The 23,648-nt window shown below is 38.6% G+C and overlaps 1 protein-coding gene and 1 pseudogene across 1 annotated transcript; both read right to left on the bottom strand.

The window, feature by feature from the left end:
- Positions 1-4,982: 4,982 nt before the first annotated feature.
- On the bottom strand, positions 4,983-8,477 carry LOC143629246 (cucumisin-like). Its single transcript, XM_077098566.1, has 9 exons — positions 8,382-8,477; positions 8,192-8,283; positions 8,018-8,109; positions 7,283-7,523; positions 6,573-7,080; positions 6,315-6,412; positions 6,026-6,247; positions 5,829-5,940; positions 4,983-5,747 (listed from the first exon to the last, which is right to left on the bottom strand). Exons 1-9 carry the CDS (start codon positions 8,475-8,477, stop codon positions 4,983-4,985), a joined length of 2,226 nt encoding a protein of 741 aa, XP_076954681.1.
- A 1,815-nt stretch (positions 8,478-10,292) lies between these two features.
- LOC143629247 ((-)-kolavenyl diphosphate synthase TPS28, chloroplastic-like) lies at positions 10,293-21,803 on the bottom strand (annotated as a pseudogene).
- Positions 21,804-23,648: the final 1,845 nt, after the last annotated feature.

Genomic DNA, 23,648 nt, shown 5'->3' on the forward strand with positions numbered 1-23,648 from the left:
TACAAACTACAAATAAAAATAAAAAACATGAAGGGCTTCTCAAGTCTCCACGTCGACGTCAGCCTCTTCATAGTCCTCATCATCGCCCTCAGCACCTGGCGCAGCCCGCTCCTCGTCATCTCCAAACTGACCATAGTCAAGTTCTTCGTCCTGAATGGATTCTTCTATTACAATAGTGTCAGGAGCGGATCCTTTGGCCACGCCAGAGCCGCTAGCAGGGGCAGCATGCCCCGCGCCATCATCGCCGCCACCAGCCCCTTCGCACTCGTCAAGTAATTTCTTTAGCGCGCCGAGATCGGGCTGGTCAGCAAGCGCGGATATCTGCAAATCATAAGGAAAAATATGAGAACAAAAAGACTTGGAAAATAAATCAAGGTAATCTCATTAAGGTTAAAATACCTGCACAAGGATAGGGATAGGAGTATTCAAATACTTCTCCCCCATCGCGGCCATGTCCGCGCAGGCAACGTCGCTCTGATAAGGGTACTCGGATGGGTTCTTCTTCAACATGCCATATTCATAGCCATCCTTAAACCCTTCAGCTCGACCCACTAAGCGCGCGGCAGCGTTGCAATCCATCACAAGGGCCTGAAACTCGTCTGAGTATTTCATCGCGTAAGCGCAACGAGTCGTACCCTGTGAGATTAGCCATTGGCGATCTTGCGCGAGGGAAGCAACAGACGTCTCAAGAGCAGGAATCTGAGAGTTTAACAACTCAACAGTTTCCTTAGTCTGTTTCAGCTCCTCTTTGTCGGACGCTGCTGCCGCCAAGGCTTCTTCCTTTTCCGCTCGCGCAAGCTCGAGTGCTTCCTGGCTAGACGCTGCCGTCGCCAAGGCTTCATCTTTTTCGGCCTGCGCGGCCGCCAGCTCCTTCTTCAGGCGGGCAACCTCACTCTCCAGTGATGATTTGTCAGTTATAGACTGGACAAGAGCTTGGTCACGCGCCTCCGCGTCCAGCTCCAAGTCGCGTACTCTACGCGCGTACTTGGCAGCGTCCGCCTCGGCCGCCTGCAGCTTCTCCCGCGCAGCCTGCAGCTCATGACCGCGCTTCACGAAGGCGGTGTTCGCACTTGCTCTGTTCTCACTGAGCTCTGCTTGGAGCTTCTCAGCTCTCTCTCGAGCATCAAAAAGATGCCAAGCAGATACTTTAGCCTCTTGCTTGGCTTCCGCAAGAGCATCACGTACCTTCACGTAATCATAGCGAAGCTCTTGGGAGGCAGCAAAGAAAGCCGACCCAGCAAACAGATGATCGTTAAGCAAGTCATCGCGAGCGCGGCCCTCCTGAAACCTCCTTTCAGCTGGAGGCACAGAATGAGCCCAGAAGTCCTCACACACACCCATGGATTGAAATGAGCTGTCCTCAGTAATGTTCCATCTCGGGTGGTAAATGTGATCGGCTTCCTGCAAACACAAAGTAATGATCTAAGTCATGAAAACACTAATATGGAAGTCCGCGCAGCGGAGCAAAAACGAACCTATACCTGCGGGGACGAAGCAGAAAAGTCAGCGCCAGCCCCACGAGAAGACTGCGCCGGAAAATCTCGTGGCGCTGCAGGGCTGGCGCGGCCGCCGTCGGAGTCTTCAACTTCAAACTCCTCATCCTCCTCTGAAACAGGCCTTTTCTCCTGCGACCTGGAACCAAAATCAGTCTCGCGAGAAGGGCTGTGCGCAGAAGGAGGTGAGGGAGGTCTCGACGCCGCCAGGTCGGCGCGTAAAACGGCCTCCTGCTCCTTAGTAATCCCGATGAGGGGAGATTCAGCGCTTGCAGGAGCAGGAGAAGAACCAACGGCGCTGGCACCGGCGCCAGGAGTGCCGCCAGCAGCTTGTACGCCAGCTATGACTCCTATGGAAAAATCAACAAAAAGAAATGGTTCATGACTTGATCTAAAAGAAAGTCAGAAAATAAAAGCGCAATACGTACCTTGGCGCAACTCCGTTCGCGAGTCAAACATCGCCATGAAGTCCATTCTTCCCCTTTTCGAGGGTAAAACAGGGGACTTCGAAGCGACCGTCGGCGCAGCCTCGGCATCTTGTTGCGCTTGAGGTTGATCCACCAAGGTCACCGGCTCTACAAACATTTGAGTGAGCAAAGATTCATTAGTAATTCTATCAGAATCGCGCTCATAGAACCATAAAAGATAAGCAAAGGATAAGCAAAGTATACCTGTCGAAGGCGCAACGCCGCTTCCCTTTTCCACCGCGCGAAGGGAGGAGGTAGTAGCACCATACCTCGTGTGGACAGGAGGTCTGCCCACTTTTTGAGGCAGGGAAGACAAGGAAAACCCCTGGGTTTTCTCAAGTCCCTTCGCCTGAGGAGGAGGATCCTGAACAACAGGGGCATCATTTTTCTTCTGTTTCTTACTGGCCCCTGCGCCAGTTTTCCCCTTAGCCTTACGCTTTAGTTGGGGCGCCTCCTCCTCCTCCTCCTCCTCTTCCGCGAGCTCCAGCTCGTAGTTCTCAAGCGCGTCTACAATACGTGCAACAGAAATGTTAGCCAAATTTGGTATTATAAAGGAAAATGCATAAGTACAAAGGCTTACCAGGCGCATCGCTGTCAAAGATAAATCCCAGATCAACAGGGATGAACATGTCATCAAAGCGATCGGGGAAGCCAACCTCCCCAGCGCCAAGCGCGACGGAGCCACCTTCCATATGCTCATCATAGGCGGCGTGGACATACTCCTTGACGACTGCACAAAACAAGTCAAATGATATCAGCAAAACGAATTATATTCGCGCAGAAGTAAGGCAATGAGATTAACTTACACAAGCCGTCAACTTGGATAACGGGCTCAGTCGCGCTGTCGGCCCACCTCCTGCTCATACCAACCCCCACCAGCGCCTCCTCACAAATGTTCTTGGCGGGGGATGGTTCGGCAGTCAACTTTTTAACCCAGGCGCCAGTTGGGTTCTTGAAGACACCCACATCCGCAGGCGCAGAAGAGATCGAGCGCATGGTCATGCGGATGGGGATCACACCAGCCTTAATGTAAAAAAATCTCTCAGACCAGTCATGAAGGCTCTTGAATGAAACAGTGCAGCACTTGACCTTCTGACTGCGAGGAATAAACGAGAACCAAGAATCTTGGATCTTGGGCTTATAAAAAAACTGAAAGCGCCGAGGGGTGGGCTCCTCGCGCTGAGATTTGCACATGAACTCAAAATGAGTCATGCGCACAAGTCCAAACGGATGGACTTGGGATATATGAATCCCATAAAACCTAAGCACCGCACCCACAAACCTTGTCATCGGGAGACGAAGGTTGCAGTGGGTGAAAAAATGGCAGTAAAGGGATATATAGCCGGTAGGCGGGTCCGCCGCCGTTTGCCCGGCCCCAGGCAACATGCAGCCAAACTCAGGGAGAAAACCCTGAGAGGCGACAAGGCTGTCAAAATCGGCCTGCCTCAGTTTGCAGGGGATCTCATCCCACTTCTTCACTGCCTTGGTCCTCCCTACCTCCTCCGATGAGGCCTCAGCAGCCTTCTTCCCCTTGCCGGTCTTCTTCAACGTAGACATCACTAACGATTTAACACGGCGATTGATGGGGGAGATTGTGTTGTCTGAGCTATCAGACATACAACTGTAAAAACGGACAATGGATGATCTGAAGAACAGAGATCTGGAAGAAGAAGACGGTTAATCGGAATAGAATGAAAGAAAGGAAAACTCTGAATAAAACAGCAAAGAAGATGAAGAATAAAAACTCAAAGGGGCTGCCTTTTATAGGCCCAGGAGAGAGAAAAATAGGTGCAAATCGGACTTCACGCGCCCCCACTCGCAGGTGTAAGCCAACGCGAGCGCGACACGTGTCCCTGACACTGTGTGAGGGGACACGAAAAGAAACTATACAGGTGCTGCCAGAGTTCACGCGCCACCACTAGCAGGAACGGACCAACGCGAGCGCGACACGTGTCCCTGACACTATGAGAGGGGACACGAAAGGCAACTGTAGCACCTCGAGCACACGAAAGGCCTGACACGTCTCCATCACTGACGCATGTCAGCAACAACCAACCACGTACATGGACGATTCGTTTTCAACCAAAAGGATAGAAGTTAGCGCAACGATGAATAATAAGAAGAAAACGACAAACCCCTACTAAAAGAGCAAACTACTAAGTCTAATATCTATCTTACCTCGCTCGCGCGAGACAAGAAACACATTAGACTGGGGGGGCTTGAAGAGGTATGTACCCGCCTCAACACCGAGCGAGGCGGGTCAACCCACAAGATATGGACAAGAGGCTTGAAATCAAGACATTATGAAGGCACAAAGCCAAAACCTACGCGCATGGCGCATATCACATATGCTCACGCATATCATATATGCTCATGCATCACATGCTCAGGCATCATATGCTCATGCATCACATGCTCAGGCATCATATGCTCAGGCACCACAGATGCTCAGGCATCACATATGCTCACGCATCACATATGCTCACGCATATCACATATGCGCGTGGCGCATCCGCGCGTGGCGCATATCACATGCTCGTGCATATCACATCTGCGCGTGAGAATAAAGAGAAGACCTCGCGCATCCTCAGGATAGGCGCATATCACACATGCACATAATCAACCTCGTCCTTATCCAAATCAGGATTAGGGCAACCTTGATTGTGCACGTCAGACAACCTTCCAGAAGGTATCTTTTTAAGGAATAAGAATATGCTGATGTTGACAACTGCCAATGAAAGGTGGACAACTCAGCATAACCCATGTGCTACCACGTTATTATAACCAATGAAAAAGCACCAGGTGTCCCCAAGGACACGTGGCGCAAAGCAATTGGAGGAGGCCAGCAAGGCCCTGATTAGGTCTGAGCCCAATCATTGGAAACCCTAGCACTATAAATACCACATCAACTCCACAAGGAAAGGATATCCAATTACACACAATTACAGAGTATTCAGCTATTTAGCAATACATTCCATTTCCTTACTCTCATATCATTATCTTCTCCTACAAATACTTATTCTCACACCGGAGGGTTACACCAAAGAGGACCTCTCTGTCCCTTTCTGAGGGGTAAGTATACGGTGCTGTTCATTTTGTAGGTGGAAGAGTCCAGATCCAAGAGAACCATCGGTGAAATTTTCGCAGTAACCGTCACAACAAACGGTTGCTTCTCACCCACTGCTTTGAACACAAGGCAGCTCGGGTCAACCTTCACCACCATCCCCGACGGTGCAACCACACGAGCCTCGTATGGAGAACCTATTATACCCACATTAGTAACCGTCCTTTTAAAGGTTCGGGTTACTCTACGCGAATGTTTAGACGAGAGAGCGAAAGAAGGGTAGTTTAGGTCCCACACGGTTGCATTAGTAGTCGCAGAGCAAGCACTTGAATCCCCAGTGACGATTTTTAAAGCAGTGGCGCTATAACCTTGGCCACACAAAAATGACACGTAATCTAGTTCTCCCGCGTCATAGACCAAACCCGGGTGAATGGCCCTTGAAGGGTTGATATGACCTGAGCCATAAGCAAATTCAGCATCGGTATTTTTGGTGGGACTCATTGGTGCGGCTGTAGTCATAAGGGCCGACTTTATAGCAGCAGGGGACCAAGTCGGGTGGAATGATTTAACGTAAGCAGCCGCTCCAGTGGCATGAGGGCAAGACATGGAAGTCCCTGAGATAATATTAAACGGGACAACACGGGTGTCTCCCTTTTGCCTGGTGACGGTTGTACCCTCTGACCATGCGGCTAAAATGTCCACTCCAGGTGCGGTTATATCAGGCTACACATAAATATATAAAATGCTAATTAACACAAGTAATTACATAGTATTTTTTTAGATAACATATTTAATCTCATGTACCTTGAGAACATCCGGTGTGATTAGGTTCGGGCCTCTTGATGAGAATGAAACCACAGTTGGGGCTGCTTTGTCAACATGTTCGTAACTTCTTAGGATATTTGCAGTCGGTTTTCTAAATATCAAACACAATAACAAAATTAAATCTTGTTATATGTACAATTAGGGATAAATTAGCAGTGTGCGCATTTGGTATGTACTTAGTGGAGTTTATGTAAGTTAGAACCGCACTTCCATCTTTGCCACTCAAGTATGCTGTTGGAAGAGGATAAGTTTCGGCAAAATCATCAGTTTCATAATTAGGAAATTCGATCACGACACCACGTGCACCTAACTTTAACGCATGTACCGTGTCTTGAAACTCGCATACCACAATTTTATTATGTACCAAATCAGGGTCTAAGGAATTTTCTATGCAAAATCTGCAATTGCCAATAATGATATTAGTTTTTGTGATCACTTTAAGTTGTTAATGTTATCTTTCATTACCTAGAGTCATCTGATGTTGATCCATTCTTAATATTTGGCACAGATGCACCATAAACTATCGGATATATCCCACCATTGAATGTGTTTATCGTTGGTCCCTAGACATATATAATAATAATAATAATAATAATAATAATAATAATAATAATAATAATAATAATAATAATAATAATAATAATAATAAGCCAATAACAATAACAACAACAAAATAATAATAATAATAATAATAATAATAATAATAGTAATAATTTTTCTCACCTCATAAGTCACATTATTGCCTAACACAACCTTAGTCAGAAACTTCCTGTCAATGCTGCTAGCAGCAACCGATAACGACCAAGGTGATATATTAGTAATTGATCCCGGATCAGGTCCATAGTTTCCGGCAGAATTGGATGTAAGAATCCCACTTTTCATAGAATGGAAAGCTCCAATGGCGATAGGATCTTTGAAATAGTTTAGAGGGTCAGACCCTCCAACTGAAAGTGAAATAATATCAACTCCATCGGCAATTGCATCGTCAAAAGCCGCTAAAATATCACTATCTGCACAACCATCAGAATAACACATCTTGTAAACGGCTATACGTGCCGAAGGTACACCGCCTCTAGCTGTTCCTTTAGCAAAACCTAGCAAACTTGCATTGTTAACCGCACGTCCAGCCACGGTGGAAGCAGTGTGTGTGCCATGGCCGTCGATGTCTCTTGCTGACAACCCTTTGGTTTCGACTTTCTCTATGTTATAGTATCTTGCCCCGATAAGTTTGCTGTCATATAATATGCCTTAATTGGTGTTAATAAATAACTAGATAAATATTGAACCATCAAATGTTGTAAAAAAACACTCAGATGACCGTTTTGACCAAAATAGATCAAAGTTTGACTAGGATCAAAATTATTAGTCAAAATGGTCGTTTGATAACATGTATAGATGGCCGAATTGAATTAATAATGAACTTAGTTGTTTACTTGTTGCATGTGAAATTGGAGGAATCGCATGAACCCTTCCATTTAGCTGGTGGAGGACCGGACCCGTCGTCCTTGAAACTGTCGGATTCTGGCCAGACGCCGCTGTCAAGCATGCCGACAATGACGTCGCTCTCAAGAGGTGCTCTTTTAACATCTTGAGGGAAGCCAGTGAAGTCCCATGACCTGGTTGTATGTAGTTGCTTTTTGCTGTTTGGGAATACTGACACCACACCCTCTTTTCCTGCATGCAAACGATAATATAAATGGATTGTATTATAGTAATTTTGTTTATGAAACTTTTTACATAAATAAGATTTTATGTAATTAACTTGTGATGATTGACGTCATTACTTAAAAAACTTATTTTCAAATGTTATTAAAGATTTCTTTTCTAAAAAATAGTTCAACTTTGATCAGTTTATTTTTCAAAAGTTAAAATCAATATATTTATTCTAGTAAATTTAATTATATATTAACCTCGTTATAAAAAATTAGTGATTTCATTTTAAATACATAATATTTAGCTTTTATCACTGTATGAATGTATTTTACGTTTAGGATTGTAAATTTAATTATCAATAGTTGACTATTCACATCTTTATTTTGAGAATTATCCAGGAAATTAATTCTTAATCCAATTAAATTCAGAACAATCGACTCACGAGCTATATAAAGTTAGTATTTTGACTCTAGTTCTCTAGTCCAACATATTTCGTTCAAAAAAAACAAACTCACTAGCTAGTTGGTTTTTCTCATGTTCCGTCAGCTTGGCGACGAAGCCATTAAAGCTCCTCTTGTAACTCCAAAGTAAAGATTCCGATGCCCGGCTGCCAAAAGTACATCATCAAAGATATTAGTGTCCTTAAATATAAAAGAGAGCACATTTTCACATAAATAATAGTTATTTACCTGCCAGTAACTTCTTGAAGTATGTTAGTGTGATGTGCTTTAGCTGAATATAAATCACTCTTTGGAAAGTCACCCATGTACACAATGTACGTCTGTTAAAAACAAATAATATTATCTCATGTTAACCAAAAGAAAACTATTAAAAACACATAATATTAAAAAGGTGGTTATGAAAGAAAAAAAAAAAAACCTTGAGATCATTGGAGTCAGCAGCTAATGTGTCACTAAATAAGAAAGAGTATGTAACTGTGAGTAACATTAACAGTTTTAAAGCAGAATATGCCATTGATTCGAAGATGTGATGCAGATAGTACTGAGACTTTGTTTGTGCATGTATACATATATACAGCAAACTCGATCAACCTTATTGTTTTAAGAATCTTGCATGTTATGAGCTAAGAATCTTGCATGTTATGAGCTAGCTGTCAATAAGGAGTAATTAGTGGAATAGCCTTGTTTAACTACTGGATTAACAAAAATAACATTGACTGTTAGTTTACTAAAATAGCTCTTTTGACATTTTTTTAAAATGATTTTTCAATAAGACTGGCCAATCACGATAAGTCATGTGTCCCGAAATTGTACACATAACTGAATTTTTGGTAAATTGGAGAAGGATAACAGGTTTGTTATGGTTAATTACTTTTACATGTTGATTCGGTTTGGTTATGAATGGTTAGAGGTAATTTGGATCTGGTCATGAAATGTTTGGGTCTTATTAAATTTTCTCAAAACAAAACATAATCGGTCTGTAAATCTAGACGTGAAAATTTTTAAATACGTGATAAGTTGTTATTAGACCTTTTTTATGCTATTAAAAGGAGTGTATGTGGATACGTGACACTATTCTAACTTGTCCGCATGAGATATCACAAAAATTATCAAAACAAATTCATTAAACTCAATATTCCAAAACAAATAATCAAATTGACAGCTAGCTTAATGTGCCGCAAACAAACGAGTTTAAATGCATTTAAATTTGAATTGAAAGTATGATTTTGATTTTAAATAAAATATATTTATATGATATTGAGATATATGGTTGACCACGCTTCAATATAATTTCATTTAATTTCTTCTTTAAATGTTTTGAACAACATTTATCTTCATCCATATAACATTCGTTTTTGTTTCACTAGGTTGTGCTAGCCATCTTGGTCAGTTAATATTTAAGTCAAACACTTAAACTGACAGCTAATCTTATTTCATCACACGACTATAAATACTAAAAACTGTCTCATATTTTAGACACACACGCCCTTCACCAAAACTGTTAGTTGCAACATTTATGAAATGTTAAGGTCGCCACGGTATTCGAGAAGCACCTTAGATATACACATGTTTACAACTACGTTTTTAATTTACGGATAGCCTATTAACGTTATTTTTATTATACGAATTGCATATACTCCGTATGTTATTTTTATTTATTGTAAGAACGACCCTACGTATTGTTGCTATATTAACCGACTAACGTTTAAGAATGTTGAATACGAAGTTTTATTTCTAATGTCATTTTAGTATATGTTTAACTAATTACTATCAACATTTCTTTTAAACTGGTTAAATATGTTGTTGTAACCTTACACCATTAGTTATTTTTTAAAATCTTAGAGCATACACAAATGCACTAATTAATGAGTCCATATTACAACTTTACTAATTAATCACATTAATTCTCATATGATTTTTCAAATAATATATCAATTTACTTTCTGAAACCGTAATTTGACTTCATTATGGATCCATATTTTTTAATTTAAAAACTTTATTTATATGAATAACGACTTAATTGTTGTCTTCCAAGATCAATTAAATAAAATATTCGGAATAACTATAAACTATCCTATTTCTTATTAAACATCCCATTGAGGACCACCAATTGACCTTGCAGATCTAAGTGCACAAATTTATAAAACGAGCTACACGACTAACTGTGTTTTGGTTGAAGTTTTTATAATTGATTTAAAGTATTATGTTTTTAGCATTAGCCAATAAAACATGCAGTTGTAGGTTAATGACACAGATGCTTAAATATTCAGAGGTATTTTTGGAATACTCCATATTTGAAGTTTGACAAGTCTAGACTTGATAAGTTCCATAAGGTTTGATGATTTTTTGGATTACTTGGACTGGGACCGGTACTATAAAGCTAGTTATTTACATATGCTAAACAAGAAATAAAGAACTTATCGATATTTTCAATTTACAATCTCGAACAGTGTTTTTGAGGCATGAACATTTATCGCCTCAGGGTCAAAGTAACCCTTGTAATAGAATGTTCTAACTACAGTCAGGAACGTTTGTGCTAGATCTCGATCAAGATCATTGTCGCTCAATACAAGTTGCACAAGTTCTTGCATTTTGGAGTCAATCTTTGTGTTTGTCCCACTTTCACATCGTGCAGTGAAATTTTCCTGATTAACGAAGAAACATGTTTAATTTTTTCCATAACAAACAACGAAAGAATCTTAACTACATTCAAATCGGGCATAAGAACCTATTTTTTACCTTGGAGTCATGGAACTTAATTAGTTCTTGGCAGAGGTAATTGCTGACGGTTGAAAGCCGTTGGTAGTGAGGATGACTTAAGAGCTCAGTAGCTACGCATCTAGCAGCGGTTATGTTTAATGTTTCTATTATCAGTTCAACACGCCTATCTTCTCCGTCTTGCCACCTCATCAACCACATCTCCCACTATATCCAAACAACACAAATAAACAATCGTCAGTGTTTTTTAGCAACAACAAAAGGTTTATCACAAAAGAAGATTCATAAGATCAGTTATATCAAGAAAAATTACTGCATGGTGGAGCTGTTGGTAGATGTCTTGATTACGAACCATGACTTCATCCAACGAGAGACCGTGTAGGGTCCCTTGCAGTGCAACCATGACCCCATGCCATGGTTCTCCGCTTCTTTGCAACCAAACAAATCAAGAACACTATTAAGATACAATGAGACTACAAAAAATCTCACTCACTAAACGAGAAAAAAAAAAAAACTTTTGATCAGTTTGGGTGAAACTTTTTAATAACATCCTATTTTGACCAACTCACTCGATTTGCTGAGTTTTAAGAAAAGCTCATACCTGGAATGTTTTATGGAAGCAGAATTGATGTTTTTAAATTCGTCAACAAAAGCTCGTCTGTGCTCTCTTGAAAGCTGTGACGAATCAATAAATCTGGAGATCGTATCGGCTAACATGGAGGTTTTAGCCCATGATAGTCGCTCCGTGGACCTTTCTGGCTCAAATATGCTGGCTGCCGCTAGGTAATACGTTACCAGTAGGCTCGTGAGATCATTGCTCGTCGCAAATTGTTTGATGCCAGAATCCATATACCATCTGCATAAAAAAATAAACCAGATGATTCTAGTTTTTTACATCAACATATTGATTTATATTTATAAATTTATGAATGTTCATATGGAAATTTTGAAGACTTGGTAACTTACAGTTGAAGGTCGTTCCACTCGTGCTGATGCAAGGCTTGACAGTTATTGATCTACTTTAGCCATTTCAAGGAATGTATTGTTGCTCACAATCCCCATCCTAAGATTTTTATATACTAATTAGTTTACTTAATGTTGGAAGAAGTAATACGAGATTTATAAAACAATATTAATAATAAAACAAATCCGACAACTAACAAAACAAATTAGAGTGCATGTGTATGTTGGATCAAACAACAATCGAATTGATTGTGTTTTATGAAACAGGGTATTAGAACTTGTGTAACCGGAATTGGTTCGAATAGCTAGCACACAAGATACAACACAAATTAAGATAGCCGAAGATCAACGAAAAAGTTTGCCCAAAAATGTACACCAAAATCAACTTTGTAACTTATGTTTGATGGGTATGAAGCCTCGAAAGAGTTTTCTATTGGCAACCGCTTACAGGTAAACTTGGGTTCTTGATCTAGTTTTTGGTAATCTATGTGCTCCCATGAACATTGGCAGGTAACATTTATGTGTTTGTATTAGTTGATGATTACAAACGATGTTAATGGTCGTATTAGTATGCTTAAAACCAAGAAACAAGCCTCGATCAATGTTTTCAAAGTGTTTGAAAATAGATAGAGGAGGCGAATTCAACTCAACTGAATTCACACAGTTCTGTGAAGAAAAGGGGACTGCTAAACAATTAACCGCACCCTACACACCAGAAAAATTGGTGTTGAGGAGCAACGAAATCGAACCCTTTAAGAGATTATTCGTAGCATCATTAACAAAATGTCCGGCTGTGTTACTAAATTTAGTCTCATTTAAAAATTCATGCAATATCCATTTAAAAGGCAAGCAATACCTGTATAAGCCTTTGGCAATCCAAGCTTCATCCTCGCCTCCATATTGATCCAAGTAATATCTTGCTTCGAGGCGAGGTAGGCTCGCATACCATGGCACGTTTAGTGCATATCCTACCTGTTGATTTAAGACACCATAATTAACAAGTTTATATTAAACGTTTCTATAGTAATATACGGGTATACCTCTCCAGGTAAGTCCTTGGCGATGATCCATTTATCAAGAATCTTGTTGGCTGATTCTTGTTCTCTCAAATAATTGTATGAAAATGCTTTGGCATCTTCAAGAATTTTCTCCCCAGGAAAGAGCATTTGTGAAGTCCTGTACAAATTGAACATTCCGGTGACAGCTTGTGTAGACTGCCCCGCAAAGCATACAAATGTACCATCTTTCTCAAATTGCCTTAAAACATCTGTTACAAGAAACAGTTGGTACTTGTTAGTCTTGATTTTGGTTTTACGGTTTTTTGGGCAGAAATGAGAAACAAACTGAATTCAATTTCGGTTCGGTTTTTGTGTTCCAACCAAAAAAAAAATGGAGCATATTAATATATATTGCTTTAGATTTTTAACTTTTTTTTTACCATTATTTGATATTGGATTAGGTTGGGGTAAATAAGATTGAGCTAAAATTATAACTGGAGTTGGACTTGTCATTATAAGTTATCAGGCTTGGAGTTTGGACAGAATTCGGATTTTAAAACCGAAACCGAACAAATACATGGTTTGGTTTTAAATGATTTGGTTCGGTTTAACCTAATTGAAATTTGAAACCGTATATGAACACCCTGCTAGTTGACACGTACAATGAAACTGAAAACCAACCCGGAGTGACTTCATAACCATGCATTCTTAAAACCCTAAAACCCATCACGGTATCATCAATATCTTGTACATTTGAGTTTCTTGCCCAACAAATCCCATCCTTTGTCCAGTACCAGAAATCCATTTTCGTTCGGGTCATGAAACAATCTTATTACCAATTCTATGTTTTTTTTTCAAGGTTGTTCATAGGGTTATAGGAGGTGATTTGTGCACCACCAAATTAAACAGTGCATTAACTACAATAATTTAGCATATAGTGACATGATGATTGATGATAACCTGTTCACATGGAGAATATAAAGTTTTACTATTTTGTTGTAGTAATTGCATACCTGTGGATATATTCTGCACAAGCTTTTATCTCTGCCTCGAAATAGCGAGAAATCCCAAGTCGTTGAAGGCGATCAACAACCCAAATATGTTCGAAAAGATCCACAGGGTAAACACCTGGGACTACAAAACGATCAAAACAGTAATAAATTACCTTTTCAAAAACAGGAGTGATCCATAAACCACCAAAATTTAATTAAAGCATACGTACCTCCGCCATTGAATTTGGTAACAAGGTTTGTAAGGTATCCAAGACACTTTTCGTCTTTCGTTTGCATGAATGCAAAAGCAGTAGCAGATGGAGAAAACAAAAACGATCCTTCTTTGCACTGCAATTTTATAAGCTTTTCCCATTCAAAATCCGGCAATCCTTCCAAACTATGAAGTAAAGCCGTTGGCACATTGTGAAGTACTTCCTTTGGTATCCTTTAAATTAATTTATCACAAAAAGTTAACAAAATCTCACATTTAGTTATTTTAAGAAAAAAAATTTTGAGGGTTTAAAGTACTTACTTGGTAAGCTTTATTTTTCTTCTAGCATAGATTTCTTTCATGAATGGGGTATCAACAGGGACGTCAAGTTTTAGCTTCCGTGCCAAGTTTATTAGCGAAGCGAACGTTATTTCAAAACCAATAGGCATATGTTCCCCTTCGACTTTTTCAAGTTGGCTTATGTTTTCTTTTAGAAACTTCAATCCTGCATCATAGAGTACAGCACCACATATGACATAAATTAGTCCATATTTTCTGTTGCAAAACACCTTTTAATGACATACTGAATGTCCCAAAATTAGTAAGGATGCGGCCAAACAACGATTTTTTAGGTATGTACAATGCACTAAATAAGAGCGTTAACATCTCAACTCGATCCCTATAACAGTGACACAACACAACGCCTCAAAATGTGTTTAAGGGTTTTGCCTATGTCAATGGGACACCAACCCCATAGTTGCGTTTATTTTCAAATTTCAAAAATGCAAACTTTTTTTACTTGTATATATATTTTATCAACATAGGTGAAAAACTGTTATTAATGCTCTAAGAGTTGCATATTTACCTTGTTGGCATTTAGTGGGATGAACGTTCCAAGAAGTTAAAGCAATAATGCAAGCCACTTTATTAATAACCCTATCATGAGCCAAAAATATTAAAGAATCGCCCCCATGACCCATCAGCGAGTTGATTGTTAACAATCCATTTCAAACTTGATGGAAACTGAGGATGACCACTTCCGTCGATTTTTTGTATAAGTGCCACCCAAGCGGTGTCATAAGCCGACATGGTTACATCACCATCGTCCATTGTACGTAACGTTGTTTTAATTTTCTCTACCAAGTGTGCAATTTCATCGCTTGGAGACACAATCTTTAACAAAGTAAATATATATGTTAGAAGATACAAAATGTAACTATAAAAACTGTTATTATATAACAAAGTACAACATTTCTACATTATTTAGAGAATCGTACTTTTGAAAAGGTTGTCAAAAATAAGTTACAAAACTTTTTTTAGAATATGTATCCAGTAGGTATTTTAATATATAACCAAATTTAATAAGAATAATGTAAACCATATGATGCATTTATATAAAGTGTTTGGTAGTTTAGGGTTGCAAATGAGCCGAGCTCGGCTAGACTCGAACTCGTACTCGGCTCATTCCAAGCTTTATTTTTAAAGCTTGAGTTCGGCTTGTGAGTATATTTTCAAGCTCAAGCTTGGTTCGGCTCGACTCATTTACTATTTATTTATTAATTTTTATATGCTTATAATTATTTTTTTTCAATTTATCCTCTTGTGTATAAATAATATATTATTTTGTTATTTTTCATAACATCATATATATATATATATATATAGTGGAGGGTTATTTTGAGAACCATGGTGAGTTTTAAGAACTCAATTTTGAACCACACATTTAATTAAATGATATGAAATAAGTGGCTGAGATTAAATCTAATTAAAAAATGAAGCAGGAGAGAGAATAAGTATTTTTGATAATTACACAAGTTTAAACGTTAGGTACACATGTGTAAAAAGTCGATTCGATGTGTAAAAAAATACCGTAATTTTTTGTACATCACTTACACTTACGTATTACACATGTGTAAAAAAAATTCAAACAAAAATTGTTACGTTGAGTTTTTTTGAGTTTTTAAAAATCAAAGTGGTTCTCAAAAGAAATCAATCCTATATATATATATATACACACACACACCCACACATATATTAATGATTATTAAATACATATTAAAAAATTATATCCATGACAAACTCATTTATGATCACGAGCCCGCCCGAGCTCGTTTATTAAAAGAGCTTACTTTTAGGCTTGAGCTCGGGCTCAGGCTCAGGCTCGATTATGCTCAACTCGGTCGAGCTTTTTCATGACATGATCTCGAGTAGCTCGTGAGCGCACCCCTAATTTATATGGTGAGTTAGAAAGTAAATAGGGTGAATATTTACCGTCTTATGTTTTTATATTAGAACACTATATACATTATGCAATTACTTACAAATTCATTATTCTACTAGAAATTAATACTAAATTAAATAAAAAGTACCTTTTGTGTGTCCTTGTGATCAACGTACGTGCGCCATCCGTGTTGGTGAAGGCCTGTGTTTTTTATTCAAAATATGTCTTATATTAGTTTTTTCATAACTGTTTGATACATGTTTATACTTTTAAGTAATTAGTTTGAAATTTTGTAGTACTAATACACACACTTGTGTTATTAGTTAGAAGTTAAAACCATGATTTTCAAAGTTGATTTTCGAATGGAACTCTATACATGGTGTTGGAAATATGGACCGGTTCGCTTAAGTCAACGTGACCGACCGGGTTGTGACCCGTGAGAGTTACACCTTGGACAACGAACTAAAAATCCGCTCACATTGTTTAACCGGTAAATGACGAAAATAACTATGACGGAATTATCATTTATAATGGTTATAAATGTTATAGTTTATTTACTAAGTAAATAAACTTGTTCAGGCTTTAAACGAGTTGGACTTTGGAGGCCCAGTTAGGTTTTTAATAATTATTATACTTATATATAATAATATTAACCTAAATATGGCTAAGGAGATTGGGAGCAAGTTGTCTGCCGTCACCAAGACTTCAACACTCCAAAGATCGTGGAGCTTCACACCATTTACCAACTGTTGGTTTTTGGTGATTCACGAAAAGAAATCCAACTGCCGAACAACATCACCGCATCACAATTATCGCCGCCGTTTCCCGTGCCGCCACTTGCTGTTCTTGTTTCTTGCTGCCGCTAATCGGAACACGCCGCCGCTACCATCAAAGGTTGTCGCCGCCGCTGTCCGGTTACTTGTTCGTCAACTAGCGTCGTTCGTTGAACCTCGGTGTCTCAACCGGTTAATCATTAACCGAGGTAAACTTAAATAATGTCGTGAATATTATTTATTTACTCATGGTTGTTTTTCGTCCTGTACTCGTATCGTTTGTAACCGGATCCTGTATGGTTCCGTTTTTGGTGATTACTCGTTTTTATATTATGCTGCGTATTCTGTTATTGATGTGATTAATAATTATGAAACCAATATTATTAAACCGGGTTTAAAAGTTAAACCGTTGACTGATCACCACTGGAACCCAACAGTGGTATCAGAGCCTTGGTTACAACATACGAGTCGAATCTGGTCTTTTCACTGGATCTACATCATAAACTTCAAACTAGTTGAAGTTTTTGATCTAGACAAGTTTTTTGAGCAATCTTGGTTTGGTCAATTTTATTTGACTAAAATATTGCTCAATTTTATTTTTATCGAATATGTAAATCTGGCCCGACCTAGTTTGTTTGGTTGAATGGTTTTGGTTTTTGGCCATATGGATGGTTCAAAAGTTGTATTTATTTTTCGGTTTTATTTTATGGTTTTTGGCTACTTTGATGGTTCAAAATTGTAATAGATAGGGTTTGGTTTTTCATTATATGTATTTTTAATATTGTAATGAAGAAGACTCGAAGGAAAACCGAGGACGAGCTCGTGAAGTTCTTGAAGTTAGTGGGAGTTAGCAAAGATGACCGAATGCACCAGGAGTCCATCCTTGTGGTTGTTTGTGTTGTGACCCCTTGACCCGATTGGTCTTTCTAATAGGCTCTAGCAAGACCAATCAACTTTTGGCCATTTAAAATTTACATATTCTTGTTTGCTTTTATGGTTGCTTGCTTGATTATAATAGGTTATAATACCACCGACCTAATATCAAATATATTAAAATATATTTTAATTAACCAATAAAGTTTTTGCAAAATTAAACTAAATTTGATTTTCCAAAACCTTATAACTTAATAGTTCTCTATTAACTTAAAATTGGTTAGACGTATCGCGACAAACTTAGTTTTAATACGTTATTTAAAACTAAGCGTCCTGAGAGATGAAAGGGTTCATCATTATTGTCCCGATAATAAATACAATAAAATTTGACTTTTACTCTATTTGGTAATTCTAAAATTAATCTCAATATAAAACCAATAGTTTGTGCCAATCCTACTACAAGTCACACTTGAGGCATACTGCAAAATTTCGAGTGTTTGGAGCTAAAGCACCGCACTTGTTTTCTAGCGTATCCCATCAAGGTGAAAGCGTTTCGTTGACACATCCGACTCTTTCACACGTCACTATACTAGGACAACTATTACTTTACTCTCCTGTTACGTGCTAAAGCTGTCTGGAGACTTAAAGTGAGTAAAGATGAGGCTAAACGTATCTATACAGACAATGGTTGTCTCTATAGGCCTCATAACCGAGAGTTGTGTTCTATTCACAATTGACAATCGTTGACAATCTGCCTAACCACTTATTAATGTTGTGTGCTACAGCTGCCTTTAATAACTGGAAGCCAGATTCTCATACTCCTATTTCATTAATGTTATTGGGTCATTAATAATAGGATTACAACATCGAAAATACTAATTCAATTTACTTTTGCTTTATTAATCAGATGTCATCAAACGAAAATTCTCCCTACGCCCTTAAGTCTATCCTTGAGAAGGAGAAACTGAACGGTACCAACTTCATCGAATGACACCGCAACTTAAGACTAGTTCTTACAATGACAAAGCGCCTGTATGTTCTCGATGGACCTGTTCCAAACGAGCCTGAAAACAACACAGCTGCTGCTCGAAAAGCTCTTGACAAGCATAGGGATGACTCGGCTGAGGTCTCCTGTATTATGCTAGCCACCATGACTTCTGAGCTTGCTAAAGGCTTAGAAGACTTTGGTGCCTATGAGATGCTGGAACAACTCAAGGGCATGTTCCAGAAACAAGCCCGTCAGGAACGGTTCGATACCATGAAACAACTCATAAGTTGCAAGATGGCAGGAGGGTCTCCCGTCAGTGCGCATGTTCTTAAGATGAAGGGGCACATCGATCAGCTTAAGAAACTTGATTATCCCATGTCTCATTGTTCAGTTGGTATCTTTTACGGAAATGATAGATGACAACGATTACTATATTTTCATTATCTTGCAATAGTGTATTCCAAGATGCTTTTGGTTAATGAATTTAAAATGTCATAACCTGTTGGGGACAATCATGTGTAGCTAGAGCACCGCTGGCTGTCAGCGTTGAGAAACTTAACCTGAATCCGTCCAAGTGGGAGACTGTTGGAAATATGGACAGGTTCGCTTAAGTCAACGTGACCGACCGGGTTGTGACCCGTGAGAGTTACACCTTGGACAACGAACTAAAAATCCGCTCACATTGTTTAACCGGTAAATGACGAATATAACTATGACGGAATTATCATTTATAATGGTTAGAAATGTTATAGTTTATTTACTAAGTAAATAAACTTGTTTGGGCTTTAAACGAGTTGGACTTTGGAGGCCCAGTTAGGTTTTTAATAATTATTATACTTATATATAATAATATTAACCTAAATATGGCTAAGGAGATTGGGAGCAAGTTGTCTGCCGTCACCAAGACTTCAACACTCCAAAGATCGTGGAGCTTCACACCATTTACCAACTGTTGGTTTTTGGTGATTCACGAAAAGAAATCCAAATGCCGAACAACATCACCTCAGCACAGTTATCGCCACCGTTTCCCGTGCCGCCACTTGCTGTTCTCGTTTCTTGCTGCCGCTAATCGGAACACGCCGCCGCTACTATCAAAGGTTGTCGCCGCCGCTGTCCGGTTACTTGTTCGTCAACTAGCGTCGTTCGTTGAACCTCGGTGTCTCAACCGGTTAATCATTAACCGAGGTAAACTTAAAACCGGATCCTGTACGGTTCCGTTTTTGGTGATTTCGTTTTTATATTACGCTGCGTATTCTGTTATTGATGTGATTAATAATTATGAAACCAATATTATTAAACCGGGTTTTAAAGTTAAACCGTTGACTGATCACCACTGGAACCCAACACATGGAGACAACAAAACCATGATTTTCAAACTTGTTTGTATATCTGATTATAATAATTAGGGATGATACTTAGGCACGTTTGGGACGGATTTAGGTATTTCCAACCCTATGCCCGTTCAAAAAACCCGTTAGGTATTGGGCAAACCCACATGTTTCAAGTATACTCGTTAGCTTATTAAAATTAATAGTAGCGTATAACTAGTCCAAAACGCGTGTAGTATCTGTCAGGTAACTATTAATCAATTATATTTATCATAGTCACGGTAAAATTTCAAGTAACCTATGTGTTATATTCCTTTCATTTCCTAGTACTAATATGTGTTAAATAGATAGATGAAACCGAAGAGCCAAAATAGGGTGCGCGCAAACGAGTTGAGCCGAGCCCGAGCTTGCCTAGGCTCGAGCTCTATTTCAAAGCTCGAGCTTGGCCTGTGAGTAGATTTTGAAGCTCAAGCTCGGCTCCGTCTCAGCTCGTTTACAATTTATTAATTAGCTATTATATATTTATTTTCAATTAATTATAATTATGTATAATATATTATATATTATTTAGTTATTTTTCATAACATTATATATATATATATTAACTAATAATTATATATATATATAAATTAAAAAATATATAAATGACATGCTCGATTAGGCTGGTGAACTGGCTCGAGCTCGATAAGTGATGTTCAGCCTCAGGCTCATTTATTAACGAGCTTACTTTCAGGCTCGAGATTTTTCAGGAGCTGAACTCTCCCTTAATATAAACAAACTATTAGGGTAAAGGTAATTTTGGAATTATTATTCAACTGTACGTACGAGTGTTCAAGAATGGAAATCTAAGATTCTAGAAAATATATACCTGGGTGGTTTATCTTCAGTTCCGGAAGGCCGTTTTGTATACCCTTCTTAACTAGGCGGATGGATCCGGTTGTTACTAAGGCTACTTTTAACCCAAAATCATTAACTTGGGTAGTGTGGGGTTTCAACCCGATAGATCCGGCTGGTACAGATTTCATCCTTGCTTGCTGGCACCTACAGATCGAAATTAAACCTCTTTGTTCTAATCATAAACAGATTAATCAAACAAACTAGCTAGCAGTATGCACTGCACGTATATAGCAGATTGAAACACGAGCAACCTAGTAATATATATATATAGTCTCACCTAGTGATATATATATGGAAAACTGGACGATCTTCTTCTTCTTCTTCTTCTCTCTCTCTCTCTCTGGTTGTTTCAAGCCCTTGAAAAAGAAGGCTATATTGCCTAGGGGAAAGTTTATATGTTGTATATCTTCAAGTACATCCTTTATGTTGAGTTGAGTCATGTCAAGTTTTAAGTGGTTGAGAAAGAGCAGGCTGGCTGACAACAAATAAGTGGAGTATCCGAAATCATAGTAGCTTATGGACAAAGCTTTGAACATGAAGATGAAAATGGAAATATTCGTGTATCTATATATAGCAACATTAAGTAGCAAGGAGCATATGTCACATCTCCAGCTATATATCTTTAAGTCACGAAGAGATATCAGCGGCCCAAGCATTCCATAAGGTCTTTTCAACTTTATAAAGAAGATGATGATCATCTCTTTTTTGTTTGTTTGTTGTTTTCTTTGCCAAATCTGTTTCGTTCTGCCTGTCAAAATAGGAGTATTGAGTAAGAGTTAAGTGTGAACCGTGGGTCACTTGAATTATGGATTCAACTCGGATCTAGGGCATCACTACGATAGGCTGGTTACCAGAGTGCCACATTTGTCGGTTACCATCGTTGGCGGATTTACAAGGACGTCCTGGCCTTTGCGATCGATGTTGTTGAATCAATGAACTGTGAAAAGTAACGAGAGAAACGGGGAGTTAAGATGAAAGAGTTAAATAATTTATTTTATTATATACTAGGTTAAGAACTCGTGTATTACACGGGTTGAACAATAAAAACGGTATAATTGATAAATCTTTAAATACGTTATATAATTAAAACTATGTACTACATATAATATTGAAAAATGAAAAGCTCATAAGGTAATTCAGTCTTATGGTTCTTCATTATCCGCATATGGCCTTTTTTCCTAGGTGCTCATTTTGTATGGGCTTTTAGTTTAATGTTTTTATTCAGTGGACGTGGTTATTGGCAAGAACTTATTGAATCCATCGTTTGGGCTCATAATAAATTAAAAGTTGCTCCTGCTACCCAGCCGAGAGCCTTAAGCATTGTACAAGGACGTGCTGTAAGAGTAACCCATTACCTTCTGGGTGGAATTGCCACGACATGGGCGTTCTTTTTAGCAAGAATTATTGCAGTAGGATAATGGCTAGGAGGATTTGAAAGGCATTATGGCATTAAGATTTCCAAGGTTTAGCCAAGGCTTAGCTCAGGACCCCACTACTCGTCGTATTTGGTTTGGTATTGCTACCGCGCATGACTTCGAGAGTCATGATGATATTACTGAGGAACGTCTTTATCAGAATATTTTTGCTTCTCACTTCGGGCAATTAGCAATCATTTTTCTGTGGACTTCCGGAAATCTCTTTCATGTAGCTTGGCAAGGAAATTTTGAGTCATGGGTACAGGACCCTTTACATGTAAGACCTATTGCTCATGCAATTTGGGATCCTCATTTTGGTCAACCAGCTGTAGAAGCTTTTACTCGAGGGGGTGCTCCTGGGCCAGTGAATATCGCCTATTCTGGTGTTTATCAGTGGTGGTATACAATCGGTTTACGAACTAATGAAGATCTTTATACTGGAGCTCTTTTTCTATCTCTAAATTACAAATAAGTTGCAAGTTTTATATATACAAATAAAATGCTACAGTTTTACCAAAACATTAACAAACCATACGTTATATAGCAACAAAGCATATACAAATCATATACAATTTTTTTTTATTTGAACTAATTGCTAGTTTCCCTAACTATTGATGATGTCATCTTATGTCCAATTATTGCTTCTACTATTACCTGCAATTCACAACAAAAAATAACCAAACCAACCATGATTTAATACCCAACACTTGTCTCATTCATTTAGTTTGATTTGTACATTCATAATCAGTCAATAGATCGAAAGAGAGAGAGAAAACAAAAGGAAAGAAAGATTGGCTAATTAATTCATTTCAGCTCGATTTCAAAATAATAAGGCTTTTGTATTCATATGTGACACCCATATTGCTAATCAATATACTGGACAAGGAGTGTTCCGGTTCCAACCGGTCCATACGAAATTAGTCACTTTGACCTTATACCTAACCCGTTTATGTTTTTGATCTTGTAAATAAGGTTTTTTGGTCAAAATAATCTAAAATAATCTGATCAATTGGTTTCTACCCAACTCGCTAATGTTTCTGACCATGTTTTTATCATGGTAACATCCAAATTTGTCATTGACAAAGGGGATCTATTGCACGCAACTTGGAACAGAATATAGACCAAGAGTCAATATACTTCAGGTTTGTGAGGAGAGTAATAAGTCATTTGGGCAATCATAATCAATAAAAGGGGGTGGTGCAATAAACATAACTTTATAATATGAATCAAACCTCATTAGTTGTAATCCACAATAAGGCTAGATAAGGAATGGATGAGATAATGATAAGACTAAATAAATAATGTTTT

This window comes from Bidens hawaiensis, unplaced genomic scaffold, assembly GCF_021521415.1.
Source record: "Bidens hawaiensis isolate Kalapana, Puna unplaced genomic scaffold, B.hawaiensis_p1.1 tig00005179_1, whole genome shotgun sequence".
NCBI classification, from domain to species: Eukaryota; Viridiplantae; Streptophyta; class Magnoliopsida; order Asterales; family Asteraceae; genus Bidens; species Bidens hawaiensis.

Coding starts and splice junctions, on each gene's coding strand:
- LOC143629246 (XM_077098566.1), bottom strand. CDS start 8,477: ATGGCATATTCTGCTTTAAAACTGTTAATGTTACTCACAGTTACATAC. Junction 8,110..8,191: donor CTTCAAGAAGTTACTGGCAG/GTAAATAACTAT, acceptor TACTTTTGGCAG/CCGGGCATCGGAATCTTTAC. Junction 6,248..6,314: donor TCAACATCAGATGACTCTAG/GTAATGAAAGAT, acceptor TGGCAATTGCAG/ATTTTGCATAGAAAATTCCT.